At 45.4% G+C, this 17,132-nt stretch overlaps 1 protein-coding gene across 1 annotated transcript in view; it reads left to right on the forward strand.

Annotated features, from left to right (window-relative positions):
• The first annotated feature begins 1,649 nt into the window (after positions 1-1,649).
• LSM5 (LSM5 homolog, U6 small nuclear RNA and mRNA degradation associated) overlaps positions 1,650-17,132 on the forward strand; it is an 83,623-nt gene continuing 68,140 nt past the window's right edge. The window contains exons 1-2 of the mRNA XM_085607512.1: positions 1,650-1,805; positions 15,987-16,082. Of these exons, the coding sequence (XP_085463638.1) occupies positions 1,760-1,805; positions 15,987-16,082 (142 nt within the window). The 5' untranslated portion in view covers positions 1,650-1,759. The remainder of the gene's footprint in view (positions 1,806-15,986; positions 16,083-17,132) is intronic.

Consider the following 17,132-nt stretch of genomic DNA (forward strand, 5'->3'; position numbering starts at 1 on the left):
CTTGCTGCTTTGCATATTGCGTCAAATGACGCTTCAATGGGTTAATAGCGTGGACCAGGGCTTTGGTAACGGAGTGCTGAACTCCTTGGTCCAATGCTTCGACTAAATCTTGCTCAAGGAAACCTGAGCTCTCCTCTTCGTAAGAGTAATCATCTTCATCAAAGTACTCCTCCATTATTCTTAATTTCACTGGAAAAAGTGAAAGTAATGCCCACCAAATGACAATTTAATGTCAAGTAATATTACAATGCCAAAGGCACAATTCAGGGGGAGTGAAAAAACCCCACAGCAAGCCAATTAATGGACAGAAAAAAGGCTGACCAAAAATAAATAATTAAATTAATTGTGGAGGGAGGGCTTGCTGAGTCACTCTAGGCAGAGCCTATGCGTAATTATACAGCCCCAGGCCTTTAACCAGCAAAGGGCGTCGATGGGGCTGAAAAGAAGCTGAGGCAGTGGGCAGCGGTGTGGAGAACAACCGATTCCTGTGCTCCGTGTGAAAACACGGTTTGTAAACAATGAAAATGGCCGCCGCGCATGCGCGGAACGGCCGCCTCAGTTCGTATGTAAATAGAGAAGCACGCGCGTTAGCGCGAGCTTCTCAGCCCCTATTCTCCCACTCCACTGAATTCCGGACACCGACGCTCGAGCGAGCGTCACGGCCAAGGGAGGTGAGCCCACGCTCCCTGCATGCGCGCCGCGCGAAGCGGAGCAAACGAAATAAGTGAACCGGGACAGCGCGCAACAATGTAGCAACAGCTAATACAATTTGAAAGCGAGCGCGTCCCAACAGAAGTGCACAGATAATAATGCAACAATGTAACAGTAATAAAACGAAAAAGGCACTTAACTGGCTGCGGAGCAGCAAAGAAAGAGGACGTACTATCTACTGTTGTGCCTTTTATAGGAGAGACTCTATGGTTGTCACGTGGTACCCGGGTACTCATGGGTACTGTAGTTTTTTCGTTTCATAAACGGTTTTGATTGGCTGCTGGGCATTTCTAATAAAGAAATGAGAAAGCATAATCGGAGCCTCCTGTCCTGACATAGAATTGTATTCTCATACAGATGTTTTCCCTTTCACATGCTCCGCTAGTCTGCTAGAATAAGTATTGCTTGTGGCTACCCAAGTACTAAAGCTCACAATAATCGCATGGGCAAAGCTCTAAGCAACACTGTGCATCAGTCTGGCAGGAGGCTCAAAAATCCCATGATTCTGGCTAATCACTTGGGTCCTGATTACGAACTTGGCGGATGGGCTACTCCATAACAAATGTGACGGATACGTCGGCCCTATTACGAGTTCCATTGGATATAATGGAACTTGTAAAACGGCAGACGGGGTATCCGGAGTACGCCAAACTCGTAATTAAACCCATTGTCTCCCCCTGCCTATTGAATCAAAAAAATGAATGTGTCTATCTGTAATGCAACTGGATCTCATGCAAAGCGCTCTCGGTTCGAGTTCGCGCTATGTATAAAAAGTGCACCCAAAAAATGAATAAAACGAAACCTATGTAGTTTATAACAAATTTATGCCACCCACATCCCACCATTTTGGTTTAACTTCAAGGAGGAGATAGAGCAAAACTTTAAGACCAAAGACGCACCACGTCGATGTTCTTACGTTACGTGCTTCGTTACTAAGTATCATTCCTCTAATGGGAACTTGTCACTACAGCTTCCGCTTTTCTTTTGCATACTGGTCTGCTGCAGGCTTTGTAAGTGTATTCTCTGCCGGTTTTTGCGGGAAGGCGATATGGCGGTGAACGCAACCACCAATCCCTCACAGCTGTTGCCGCTTGGTAAGAAATTGCCCTTTCTGTTTGTGAGGGTTAGGAACCTTCTAATGATGCAGTGTTTGTTTGCGCCACCCCTTTTATGTGTAAACCATGCATGGTATTTATTCTCTCTTGTACCGCAGACTGCCCCTTTAAGCTTGCTAAAAAAGTGTGGTAGACCATACCCAGTTAAGTAACATGTTACAGATGCTTCCTCTTCATCGTGCACTCTGGTCATCTAAACAACGCACGTTAAAAGACTAACAGTCCTGTTCACTAAGATATTGATGTTAGAATGCTCAAAAAAGTTAATCGTAGTACACTAAAGCCTTTGCATGTGCCACAAACTGTACTACTGAATCTTGCCTGTATTCATTTGTAGCAATTATATGCACTTAATACTAGGGTGACCAGATTCTCAAAACAAAAAACGGGGACAGGTCATAGACATAGAAGTAGGACTACGGTTTGCAGTAACCATCGACATAAAGGTAGGACTATTTGACAGCTGCCATGGACATAGAAAAAGGACTATAATGACAGCTCCCTCCACAGACCGAGATGAAGCATTACAGACGACAAATCAAAGGTCTTTTATTGGCTGTAACCATTAATTCCATTTAAACAGACTTTGCCTCAACATTTGCTATAGTTGGTGACCACGGCTTTAGTGCAGGTGGCGCCCTGTGCGACAGTGTTTGTTGGCGCCCCCCCAAGACCACCTCCACCACGGATTCTCTCACTAGCACCCTTTAACAGTGACCAAGTCTCCATAACCACACTCTCTCAGATGCATTGAATTAGTTATATAGCGCCACTCATACCAGTGTAGGGTGTCCGAGCACTTCGCATCACACACACATTACACAGAGACAATCAATCATGCATGTGTAATCAGTGTATAGGAAATGTTACATAAGCCAAAGGACTAAAAGTGTAGGGAGTCACATGTCATCCATACTGGTAGGCAGTATAGTTTAAGAGTGCTTTGTGTGGAGAAGCACAAACGCAGAGTCGAAAAAGAAACAGCATAGTTGGGAGTTTTCTTTAATAATAAGAATCGATTTCTAGCCAAATTATCCCTTTTTGCAACATTAATCAATGCTCTAATAATGTATACTTTGCAGTGTGTATGCAGTTCTAGGATGAAAGTTAATAGCTCACTATTCTATATCAGGACTTTAAGTTATAAATTGCAAGTAACAAAAGGATATCTCTTTTGAAAGCAGTTATCTGCTGATCTGTTTACATCATACGCACTCTGTAATCTACTTGGTACAGGTTCTTTGCAGCAGGCATGTTAACCCTCTACACTAACTTCACCGAAGTCAAAACCTCAACTATACAAAATGCTGATCTCTCTCCAGGAAGATTATTAATCACACGAGTTATCTTGACATTTATGTGAGGCCTGGTAATTGCTGGGGGTAAAGAAACGCTGCAGCAGGTGCTTCAAAAGCATAATAAACTTTAAAACACGGCGCCCCCAGGAAGCCAGCACCCGGTGCGGTGGCACTCGCACCGCCCTAAAGCTGGCCCTGGACACGAAGTACAAACAGGTTACTGTTTCTAAACAAGGATATAAGCAGGTCCTGCAAGTAGGCTTTTACAAAATAAAGACATTCAAAGACGCGCTGCCATCAGTAGCTGTTGGAGCAGGAGCGCTGCATTAACAAAACAAAGGTATCTCTGGAAGCACCCTAAGTGACCGGTATTCAGGTGTGAATGTATGCAGATTGCATCCTTTGACTTCTCGGCCTGGAGACAGAGGTCACATTCAAAGCGCTGAACCTCGCGCTGTGGAATGAAAGGAGCACCTCTCCCCACCCCCCATCCCATTCAAAGCCCGATTTCCCTTACTGCTACAACGCTCACCTAAACGTCACGCTTTAATCAGTGCAAAGAGAGCATGCACGCGCATGCTCCAAACAACCGAAACAAATGAAAAACCGGGACATTTGTATGTTTAACCCGGACACTGTTTAAAAACCCGGACGTTTCATTGAATTGGAGAAAAGTGTCGGGACACGGGGACACTTCTCCAAAAACGGGGACCGTCCGGGGAAAACCGGGACGTCTGGTCACCCTACTTAATACCCATATGCGGGATGCTGAAGTGCTTCCCTGCCTACATAAGTTAGACTCGCTATGGCGGGTGTGTGGTTGGAAGGGTGATGTATTTGTTATGATTGTATACATAGGTTGGGATCTGAAGGGCACGAGGTGCCCATACTTTCTAAATATAAGAACGACAGTTCGCCTTCTTTTTGTGAAAACACACCGTTCGGTTAATTCCGACAGTGAAATGCCTCAGCTAAAAGTGTAAGGCAGGTAGGATCCTGTGCTGTGAAACTGAAGGCGGGGCAGGCAGCTAAACAAGCGTTCTTGCCAGCGTGCCTGCCTGCTACCTGACAAAAATGTAAATGTGCACAACTGGTCAATCTGTAACATAATGGATGCTTGAAAGCTGGTATTTGCTTTAATTAATGGAATCACTTGAAGCTTTCTGATGACACATATTTACTCTTTTTGAGTGGTATTGCTAGGGAGTTACCAGCTTAGCCCTGTTGTGTGCTTTTAAAGGAGAGTTCTAAAAGTAAATTGCACTGTGTACAGTCTGAGTAGTGCTAAATTCTATATTTTGGAAGCATTTTTTTTTTTTTAATCTTAATAGGTAATTTTATGGTCGCCTTCAACTAAGCTGGTTACTGCATAGGGTTGTCCATTCTGAGATTTGTTGATATTTATGATTTTGGGCAGGCATAGATCTGTCTGCATTGTTTTTTTTTACAATAATCCTGTATGTGATTGTCATTGTGAGATGTCAAAAAGGGATCATAGTATGCAGTTAGTTGGGATATGCAGTGGTAGCCTACAATAGGGTTCACTTGCGATATGAGGCAGATCTCAACTGTTATTCTAATTCTATTCAGTTGGTGATTGTTGCTGCAGAGGGATACAGTACTGAAGGACAAATGTAAATTGTAGTGGCCTTCCATGTCAGTGCCAGTTCAGAAACTTACTGAACAATATGTATGAGTTGATAAAAATGAGAATTAAGATTTATTATTGTTTGGTGTAGGGAAAAGCTATATTATTGTTTTTTCAATAGTGTGGTCTTTAGTAGGGTTTTACAATGCACTTTACATTTTGTGTCTCTGCGCATAGGGCTCATTCTGTGTTGCACAACATGCTACAATGTATATAGTTATGATATACTTTTGCTGCTGGTTTAATATACTTTTGCCTCTGCGCAGAGGATGCAGAATTCATTTTCATAATCTAATGCAGTCATACTGAGGTGTAAATAGCTAGACTTGTGAGGGTGGTTGGGTACTGACTGCATGGCAAGTCTGTCTGGCTATTAGAGATAATCCTTACAGCCGACTAGTGTGCTGCTTAGTTATACCAGATGAAGCTAGGAAACTGGTTATTTCGATTTCGATTTTTTTTTTTTCTCGGAGAAATAGCATTAGTTTGTTTTTAACACTTCTAATTGTCACTTTGAAACTGAAGCGATTTATTGAAATTAAGTGTAGTGTTTACTGTGAAAAACAACACTTTTTTTCTCATATAAATAGGCTAAAAATAACTTTAATACTAGCCTTAAAAAAAAAAATACTTTTCAAACTGTGATGCTAAACGTGTTCTAGTGGTTAACCCTCCCTGTGCCCTTAACCCTACACTCAAAATTCATTGCCTTATACCTTTAACCCTATACCGTACTCTTAACCTCCCATCCCTAACCCCATACTTCCATACCTCTATATTGAAAACCCTGTATATCGTAACCCTATACCCCAAACACTATATCCTTAACCATTTGCCCTAAACATTTGATCTTCTACCCTTAACCTGTAACTCGTACTGCCAACGCTATACCCCAAAATGCTACACTCTTATACCTGTACCCTTACCTTTAACCCATGTACCTTAGCCCCATACCATAGAACCTTAACCCTGTGCTCCAAAACAATAACATTGTTCCCCAAACTTTTAACCCCATACACCAGACCTTTAATTCTAATTATGCCAAATGTATAAGCCTGTACCCTTAACCCCAATCCCTAAACCCATATATTTTACCCTGTTACGTCATATCTAGTATCCTTTTAAGCCTAACCCCAAACCCTTAACCTATATTATCCGCCTATTCCCTTAAGCCCTAACTCTAACCATAAACCCTTTTATCTGTAACTCTTAACCACTGAACCCTAACATCTAGATGCATAATTCCTTTACCTCAAACCCTTAATTTGTACCCAAGACCCTCTACCCATAACTCCTACTCTTAACTGCTTTGTCTTCAACCCGTTAGCCCTGTTCACACTGTCCTTACTTTAATCTATTTTCAGAAATAACACTTAGGAAAATGTTCCTTTTTTGAGCATTTTCTTAGAATCAAGCTGAGAGACTTGAACAAAGAATTGAGGCAAAAAAGCATGTCATCCGCAACACATCTTAACAAAGAAGATGAGCTTTCTGCCCACCCACACATAGTGTGTTTAAAACTGCATCTGAACGGAAGGCCGTGCAACAGTCCCTGTTTTGGTGGAGGTCAACTGGACCTAATGCACGTAACAATGAACAAGATTGGATGCCTTCCCTCACTATGAAGCTGCACCTTTTGAAAAACATCTCCTGAAAGATTAACTTTGTGTTGATTGATTCTCCATAGAAGTATTTAGAGATGCCATTGAATTTATCTTGCCAGTTGGCTTGGGCACAATCACCACTGTTTTCCGAAATAGTAGCTGGCCCTGTGTGCAAGGTATAAGAGTCGATTTTTATACAGCAAAGAGCTCTCTACACAAGAACTGAGGAAAGGACTCTGGTTGACCTCTCCTTCCCTGAAGGAGTAGGGACCATACTGTAAGACTAAGATTGAAAAGCCTACTGTTACTGGAGTAGCCTGCTTTGTGAGTTAATAACAAGCCATCTCTCACTGAAAGAACCACCTTCTTCTGATGCTCTAAGACGGAATGCCCGTGCCGCTGAGCTCCACTCTCCTCCTCCAGCAGAGTTGCATTGCAGCAACCTATCAACCATGTGTCTCTGCATTTTTCCTCATGCATATGGAAGACCCAGCTACGCCACTGACGAGAACTCAAGAATCCTCTACCCTGATGATGTTCCTTTCCCCATGGTCAATGTTGAATGCTCTTCCCAGAGTGTAATATTCTGCCATGTTTGTGCCTTACAAACTGCACCACCAGCCATCTATCACACCAAAGTGGGAAGTGGCACAGAACATTAAAAAAAATAATTAAGACCAAAAGATCCAATGTCTCGCAACATTTAGTCACTCGCCACCAGCCTTAAAGATACACCTATGTGAAAGTCACCAAACTTCTAAGGCAGCGCCAAAAACCTACTGCGCTTATTTCCCCGTGCTTGTTTTTTTTTCCACTTGCTGCATCTAAGTGACATGTTGGAGTGTAACATTATCAGCAAGCATCCAGTGAGGTTGTATATCGTGTGAGGTCAGCATGTATATGGTGTACATAGCTTGAGGGAGGTGTAATTACCTACTTCCACGGGCAGCAGAGCATGGTGCTCAGAAGGTTGGTACTATCCCTGAGGCTGCCAAAGTGAGGGGAACTGTAGGTGCTGTAGGACATTCCAGTGGGATCGGGCTAGTCCATCCAACTTGGAGGTGTATTACTTGGCGACCTTGGTGATGTTATTTGTACCATGCTGCCTTTGAACAGTAAAGTAGATGGTCCAATGTAATGGGGTGGGTTTAGGCTGAATGGAAAACAGATCCTTATTTAAAAGACCTGGTTACCTTTGGAATTCAGCCAATATGCCCCGTATCATCAACCAAATAAAGTGCCCCAATGGAGCTTATGGGCCTCTCTTTTTACATTCTCTCTGCCTCTTTCTTGTTGGGCGAACACAAGGAGGTGATGAATGGAGCGTTGAAATTTTTCAGACACTCACCCCCAGTCACTATTTGATCTGGGTTGAACTCATCGTCGTTCTTTAGCTCACGCCTCCCCCCAGTTGAGACCCAGCCATATGCAAATCAGTCTTGCCCTGTTCCTCGTGGGAACAGTCCAGCCCGAACTGCCTTGCCAGGTCTTCCCCAGACCAGAAACAAGCCAGGCTAGCTTGAATCCAGTGGCAAAGTGAGCGAGGGACCCACATCTGGGCATACCCTGCCAACTTAGGGCGAACAAAGCAAATACAAGGAGTTGATGAATGGAGCGCTGAAACTTTTCAGACACTCACTGTAGTCACTATTAGATCTGTTTGAATCAATCATCGTTCTTTCAGCGCCCCATCCATTATCACCGTGTTTTCTTTCTTCATCCTAAGTTGGCACGGTATGCCTAGACGTGGATCCCTTGCTCACTTTGCCACTGGATTCAAGCTAGCCTGGCTGATGAGGGGTGTTACCCCAAAACCGGTCCCAGTATGCTTGTTTCTGGTCCAGGGAAGACCTGGCTTGGTAGTTCGGGTTGGACTTGTACCTTGAGGAACCGGGTCAAGATTGATTTGCATATTGCTGGGTCTGAACTGGGGTGGCAAAGTGAGTTAAAAAACGATGATGGATTCAACCCAGATCTAATAGTGACTAGGGGTGAGTTTCTGAAAAGTTTCAGTGCTCTGTCCATCATCTCCTTGTGTTTGCTTTCTTTCTTGTTGGGGACCTGCTTTTTACTCAAGCCTACGATGCAGAGTCAACACTTTTATATGATAATGGACTGAGATGTTAACCAGGATTAATGGTGCCAACAACGTTTTTCATGTAGCTATTCTCCAGAATCCTTTTGCAGCTTCTGAATAGGTCTGAGTTTACCCTACTCCAACTTATTGCTGCCATATCTCCAGCACTCTGGAACAAACACGAGAAGGGTTGCATTAACTTGAAACCTTGGTATCAATGCTCCATATAACAGCAACCATTCTCAGTGGTTGTTTCAGAGAGAGAACACTGGTTCTCAACTCAAAGGAATGATAGAATGTCAAAGCAAAATGAAAATAAGGGTTGGGTAATTAAGGCACTTCAGTTTAACACCAATTTTCTGCCCCGGGTAGTTCTGCATTGTGGGGCCTGGTCACACCGCTTTGGCTCAAGTGATGTGCATAGATGGAGGTTGCATTGCCAGAACATAGCACTGTGAATCAGGATGCCCTGTGCTTTCTTTGATGCCAGGTGCCTCTAAAATGGACCCTTTTTTCAGAAAAAGTACAAACAGTTACTTTTGAGTGCATAACTGAAAAGGCAAAAAGGAAGTTTTTATAAATCACTATTTATGCCATTTTTGAAAAATATTTGGGTAATTTAATATGTACCCATGTAGCTTTTTTCAAAAGAGTGGTTGTTGCCCTTTGTTAATTGTATCTATGTATAAATTAGGTAGAATATGGATGACCTGCTTTGAAACCTCAGCATACTCTTAAATTATCTTCTTTAGTGTCCTATAACTTGAGAATATTTACGGCACCACAATAAGACTTCATCTCCTTCATCAGAGAAAGTAGCGTTTTGCTCCTTACCCTCTGCTGCCTTGGCCCCCCACCAATGGTAAGGGAGTGTTTTTAAGGTACCTGTCGGTTACCGGAGTACTTCATCATTGCTGATCGGGGTACTGCATTTACATTGTGTCAATATAGTGTACTCTGCCTTTGGGCCTGCCTCCTGCTAGGGCAGCCTGCTGCTGCAAGAGCACCCTCTTCATCCAGCCTGCAACCCTTGTAGCTGCTGCAGGTTGCCAGTGGGTAGGCGTAAGTCTTGACTCCCAAGTTCCTGCCTCACAATGGTGGTACTGGCTGGGATTCTTTATACCGCCATGGGCACCACCCACTCATGTTTGCACTATATGGTAGCACTGCTCCTGTCACCCACAGCACCTCACTTATCCATCTGCCTGATTGAGGCCTTGTCACAGTAAGGGTCATCTTGGGGTCTGGCATTGGGTTGTATTCTAATGAAACTGTGGCTTCCGTTTTAAACCAGCAATGCAGTTTTTTATTTGACTGGGTGTAAACTGATGATTTTGTTTCAAAAGTCTATGCGCAATGTCACTATGTTTAACTGATGTGACAAGGAAACGTAGTTAATTTGTAAAAGGGAGAGAGTCAGATGTAGGTTGAGGCATCCTCTCAGTGGCCCCAAACCATGACTCTAGGCTCTTTTTTTCACTGGATGACTGACCAGCAGGTGTAACACAAAATAATATTCGCAGCCATGTTTGCGCCCTAGGCATAACTGAGAATCAAGTTTTTTCTGGGGATTTGGATATCACAGTCCTTAGACCTTCCAATGGACCTTTTTGGAAAAGATACTCTACAATACTACTGGCTGTGCTCCCTAATCACACAAAGAGAAAGGAAGTGAAGGCCTGATGATTATGGTAATAATGATAGATCAATATCTGAATCATCCGATCCTAGTTTCTGACCAAACCTGAGCCTCATGGTCACCTTGGAGAATATCAAGCTAAAACAAGAAGATAACCATATTCAATAATTCTGAATATTAGCTTGCAAGTAATCCAGAAAGTAAGGCTTGTCACAGCCTGTGACTTATGCAAATATTCTGGTCTTTAGAAGGATGTGCGTGTACTGGAGAGTAAACTAGACACCTTGTGGATTGAATCTTCAGCTTAGATCTGTGAAGAACCACAAATGTTAGAGGAACATCTAACTCTGGAAAGAAAACTCGATGGACAAAGAGAAAACATCCTCCATCTCAACAGATAATGTGCAAGGCATTTGAATGAAGTGTTGTGGAAGTAGTTGAAAAAGCATGCACACTGGTAATGAGCAGGGTGTCGACAAGTAGATGGAAGGTTGTGTAACATTGTAGCCAAATCAATGTTCCCCACCATCTACTTTTAATTAATTGCAAACAACGATCATTAACTGTGGAGATAATGATTTTATATGGCCCATTCTCAATCTCATTTGTTCAGAAACATTTGGTGACCCCTCAGTGCTGTTGTTTTCTTGCACTTCAAGCATCCTAATGATTAAAACAGTACTTTATGTTGGCCCCATTATTTTTAATCTGTACCACCCTGTTCCACTCTTTCCTTGTGATCTCTTATAAATTGACCAACCCCTCTGTTGGCTTGCAAAGACTCTTAACAGCATTAGTTGAATGTAACAAGTCAAATCTATTCACAGTGAGCACTTCAAAAACTAAATTGAGGTTTATAACTGACACATTGTCTCTCCCCTGGTATGTAAAACACTTTTAACTTGAAGTGGTGATAGATTTGACCTACTAGAGAATGAAGGCAACCAATTCTTTGTAGTGATCTGTGCGTTTGACAGAGCAGGACTTTTAGAAATCAGGAAATGTGTGGATCTCTAGTCTTTAATGCCATTTATGCTGGGCATCATTTTTTCCATACATGCCTGCCTTCTTGGGTAATATTACTATTTCTCATCAGTGTTGTGCATTGATAATTTGTGAAAAACCTTATTAAACTGGATATGTTGGAATGTAGATTCCTATGTAATTTACAGCTAATGTTCCTCTGTTTGCTATGACTGGAACTAATTAAAACTGTGCGTTCAAAATCTGCTTTACAAACCTAAATTTTGCACATTTTCCACTTCCGTGTATTGATGAGACAGTCTTTGTCTATAGCGGGTTGGCTGGAATTCCATGTAACTTTAAAACGTTACTGGAATGCCTCTACGGAGGTCCTTGAACGATTTCAAGCAGTGGATGTCTGTAATGACTTTACCCTCTGTCTAGAAGTTTTTAGAAACTGTTTGGGAAAGATGAATTCAGTTGACCCACCAGGTAGGTCGCTCCCCCTCCGCACAGCTCCGCCTGTGTGTCCCTGCCCCAGCTCCCGCTCCTGAGGAAGTTTGAGGCCCTCCTCCACCCGCAGGCTACCACCTACGCCTCATCCCTGGTGGCTAGTGGTAGGCCGTAAGTTTGGTCATCTTCCGCCTTATTGTTTTACTGTATTGCCTGTATTTTCATTGTGTCTGTGACTGCAGTTGTCTGTCTTCCCCCGCTGCCTGTACGTGGTCCTTGCCCGTTTTCTTTCCTTCTGTACCCCTCGCTGCCCCCGTGTCCCTCTGCCCGGTTTTGCCTTCTGATTCCTAGCTGCCCCTGTATTTCTGTGCCCTTTTTGCCTTATGTGCCACTCGTTTTTAATTGATTTTGTGCCCTTTGCCCTCTGTGCCACTCGTTTCCCCCTCGTTTTCATGCCCTTTGCCTTCTGTGCTACTCGTTTCCCCCTCGTTTTCGTGCCCTTTTTGCCTTCTGTGCCACTCGTTTTCCATTGATTTTTGTGCCTTTTTGCCCTTTTTCTGTGCCCTTTTTGCATGCTGTTCCACTCGTTTTTCCCTCGTTTTTTGTGCCCTTTTCCTTCTGTTCCCTCCGTCGTCCCTCACCGCCCCGCCGCTGTGTCACCAGCCTCCGAACTGACGAACCACCCGCCAAGAAAGACCGCACCCACCTGCGATGCATAATACTGGACACCCGCTCCGCAAACACGCCGTCAAGTTATGGGACTTGCTCAACACAACATCCCCAGACGTCGCCTTCCTGACGGAGACCTGGTTGAACGTCTCCTCCGCACCCGACATCGCCATATCCATCCCAGACGGCTACAAGATCACCCGCAGAGACCGCACCTATGGAGTCGGAGGATGAATCGCCATCGTCCACAAGAACAGCATCAGGGTCTCAACTAGCACAGACGACGCACTCAGCACCGCCGAACACATGCACTTCCAGATCCACACAGACCCCAACTCCACCCTCAGAGGCACCCTTGTCTACCCCCCCCCGACCCTGCCCCCAGTTCAGCGACTCCATCGCCGACTTCATCAGCACACACACCCTGACCTCCACCGACTACATCCTCCTCGGAGACCTGAACTTTCACCTTGAGAACAACAACAACTTCCCAACGCTGATCGATAACCTCGCCAACCTCGGACTAAAGCAACTCGTCACAACGCCCACCCACTCCGCTGGCCAAACGCTCGACCCTGTCTTCTCCTCAAGCCCGCACATCTCCGTCAGCCACACCACCGAACTCCTCTGGACTGACCACCGCTGCATCCACTTCACCTTCCAGAAACCCACCGCACACCACCGCACCCAACAGATCCCCACCGCTGCTGGAGCAAAATCACCGAAGACCAACTACATGCAAACCTCGCTCTCAGCCCACCCACCGAACCCTCCAACACCGACACTGCCCACAGCCTCAGATGCTGGATCGAAGACTGCGCCAATACCCTCGCCCCGCTGAAGAACCCCCCCACAGAGACACCAGCAAGAGGGCCAGCTGGTTCATCCCAGAACTCCTAGCCTCCAAGCAAGCCTGCCGGAAACTAGAGAACAAATGGCACAGCGAACAAACTCCAGACAACCCCGCGCAGCACACAAGGACGCCATCCGTGACCACCACCACCTCATCAAGGCCGCCAAGAGAACCTCGTTTAAAGACCGCCTCGACGACAACACACACAATAGCAAGGAGCTCTTCAACATCGTGAAGGAACTCTCCAACCCCAGCTCCAACACCAACGACATCCTGCCATCACAAGCCCTGTGTGACTCCCTCGCCACCTTCTTCCACCGCAAGATAGCAGACATCCACGACCGCTTCAAAACCCAGACAGACCCAACAGACAGCAACACAACAGACCCTCCGCACACCATTGACCACTACCCCCTGCAAGCCTGGGCCAGCGTGAGCATCGATGACACCATCAAGACCATGAGCACAATCCACTCCGGCTCTCCGTCGGATCCCTTCCCGCACCACGTCTTCAACAAAGCAAGCAGCTCCATCGCACCCCACCTGCGCAACGTCATCAATCTCTCTATCGAGACCGCAACCTTCCCAGAGAGCTGGAAACACGCCGAGATCAACGCCCTACTGAAAAAACCCAAGGCTGACCCAAGAGACCTCAAGAACTGCCGGCCCAGCTCTCTGCTCCCCTTCCCGGCCAAGGTCATTGAGAAAATCGTCAACAGACAGCTAACCCGATACCTCGAAGAAAACAGAATCCTGGACCCTTCCCAGTCAGGGTTCCACAGCAACCACAGAACCGAGACCGCCCTCATCGGCGCCACCGACTACATCAGGTCCCTGCTGGACAACGGCGAGACCGCAGCACTCATCCTCCTAGACCTCTCTGCCGCCTTCGACACCGTCTGCCACCGCACACTACGCGCATGCCTCCACGCCGCAGGGATCCGAGACATGGCTCTGGACTAGACCACCTCCTTCCTCTCCGGCAGAACCCAGAGCGTCCGCCATACCCCATTCTGGTCCGAAGCCTCCGAGATCATCTGTGGCGTACCCCAGGGATCCTCCCTCAGCCCGACACTGTTCAACATTTACATGGCCCCGCTGTCACACGTCGCCCGACAGCACGACCTCAACATAATCTCCTACGCCGACGACACTCAACTGATCCTCTCCCTCACCAAGGACCCCATCACCGCCAAAGCCAACCTCCATGAAGGAATGAAGGCCGTCGCCGACTGGATGAAGACCAGCCGTGTGAAGCTGAACTTGGACAAGACGGAGGTCCTCATCCTCGGCCCCAACCCTTCAGCCTGGGACTACTCCTGGTGGCCGACTGCACTGGGAGCAGCCCAAACACCCACCGACCACGCACGCAACCTGGGGATCCTCCTCGACTCAACTCTCTCAATGACCAAGCAGGTCAACACAGTCTCCTCCTCCTGCTTCAACACCCTCCACATGCTCCGCAAGATCTACAGATGGATCCCGACAGATACAAGAAAGAAAGTCACTCAGGCCCTCGTCAGCAGCAGACTCGACTACGGAAACGCCCTCTACGCGGGAACCCCGACCAACCTCATCAAACTACTACAACGCATCAAAAAATGCCTCGGCACGACTAATCCTCGACGTACCACGCCACGGCCACATCACCCCCCACCTGAGGGACCTGCACTGGCTCCCCGTCAGCAAGAGGATATCCTTCAAGCTCCTCACCCACGCACACAAGGCACTCCACAAGACCGGCCCAGCCTACCTCTACAGATGGCTCTCCTTCTACATCCCCAACCGCCAGCTACGCTCCGCCGATCTCTCACTCGCCACCGTCCCGCGCATCCGAAGAACAACCACCAGCGGGAGATCCTTCTTCCACCTCGCTGCCAAGACATGGAACACCCTCCCACTGAGCCTACGACAGACCCAAGACCTTCTGACCTTCAGGAGGATGCTCAAGACCTGGCTGTTCGATCAGTAGGGCCCCCCCCCCCGCGCCTTGAGAGCCTCGCGGGTATGTAGTGCGCTTTACAAATGACTGATTGATTACATGAATAACCAATTAAATCTCTCTGAATTGTACAGTAGCATGCTGCTGCCCTCTCACTTTTTTGCTGCTCCAGTCTCAGCATTTTCTTTTTTCTAACCTAAAGTCATGTTCACCAAAATGTATTAAGATTACAATTTAATCATATCGACATACAATCCAGAAAGCAAAAGAAAGTGCAGACTTTATCAACTTGGTGAAAGGTTTATTTGCCATCGGGTAATTTTATGCTCTAGTCTTGCTTCTGTTATCTTCAAGAGAACTGTTTATTGAACAACACTACTTATTTACAGCTTGTGATGCACTGCAATTCATCCTTGAGGGAGGTAATAATAGCTGCAGGGTAGTAAAATTATTTGGCTTAGCAATGCTTCTCTTTTACAAAAAACATCTACATAAAACACATCCAGATTAACACCACTGAGGACGCTGTTCTACTCGTTGCAATGGTGGGGGTCTAAATACAGTTTTGCCTTCGGCTTTTGAGGGAAAATCATTATCATGGCTATTTTCTTTTTCTTTCTATTCCTAGCTGTGGGGAAATGGTGATGCTGCTCTCATAAAATCTTTGAGGCAGTCTATTTTCGCTGCCGTGAAGTGATTACCTGTTGTAAAATTTCGGTTTCTTTTTGACTGGCTTATGACTGTGCATATTGATCAACTTTGGTGGTTTGCCAATTTAATACTTTCTTCTGACTATGAATTGTATATACTGGTTAATTATATTGTTAATGGTTTGAAGTGAATTTAACATTAAATTCTTCTTACTTGTTTGTCTCTACAAATTTGGCGAGACTAATTTTGATCCTCCCACAATACCTAATACAAGTTGGCAAAATGTTGATAAAAACAAGTGTTATTGCGAGCATGTATGTTCACTAACTGACCTTTATTTCATATTTTTGTGTTTCTCTATAGAACTGGTGGACAAGTGCATTGGATCGCGAATTCACATTGTAATGAAGAGCGACAAAGAAATTGTTGGCACATTGCTTGGCTTCGATGATTTTGTCAGTATCCTTTTCAAGTATTTCAGGTCTTTTTTTAGTGCATATGTGTCAGGGACTGTCTGGGACACAGTCAGGGACTTGGGCAAGGATTGGGAAAATGGGTAGTAAAAGTATGCAGAAAGAGCGCTACTGCGCTGCCCAGGATCATACAGGGAGTCGGAGGAGAAAAGGGATCCAAAGGGTAAGCCTGCACGAAGTAACAAGATGGCTAAGACTGATAAAGGACAGGCACTCATGAGGTGATTTAGCATTCAGAAAAAATACACCCAGGAAGAATGTGCAAGACATATATGAAACAACATTAACAGTAAAGACGAGTGTGAGGTAAAGCACTCAGGAGCTCCACACGGTAAGACTGAAGCTCAGTAAGTTTCTCACCCACAATTGCTATTACAGATACTGACTGCAAATACCCACATAAAGGATATGCATGCAAAGGCAGGGTCTGTGGAGCTTATACCTATGGTGAAGTTATAAATGTAACTCAAAGACAATACTCAAAGTGAACAAGAAACACCACCTAGGTAGTCAGCTGTGCCCACGGATCCTGGCGATCAAACAGGAACACGCAAGGCAGTAACAGCAAAGGGGTAGAACTAAACACAAGCACAATAGACAAGGAGCTAGCAAGCAGGAGTGCTTAGCAGGAAAAGAAGGAAATCACAGGGCACACTTGGCAGAAAGCAAGTAACAAACATACAAGGTAACAGAAGCAAGACAGCAGAATAGAAAGACCGCAAATTAGGAACTGGAACCAAGGTAATGGGAAGAAAGGCTGGGACTGGAAACGGATATACAGAAGGGGGAGGCTACAAGGGTATACTAGAATAGTGCTGGATCAGGAGTCAAGAAAAAGTAGCACTGAAGGCTGTTCTGGAGCAAGACAATAATTTAGCAAAATCTTAAAAGCCAAGGTAGAACTGCAGGCAGTGCTAGTTCAGGAACAATTAAAACTGCTGTAGCTCAGGAACAAGGAATGCTAAGGCTCAGGAGCAGGAATTAGAATTGAGCTAAAGCTCAGGAGTCAAGTTAGCGCTGCAGGCAGTGCTAATTC

This window comes from Triturus cristatus, chromosome 5_2 (genome assembly GCF_964204655.1).
Source record: "Triturus cristatus chromosome 5_2, aTriCri1.1, whole genome shotgun sequence".
Classification (NCBI taxonomy): Eukaryota; Metazoa; Chordata; class Amphibia; order Caudata; family Salamandridae; genus Triturus; species Triturus cristatus.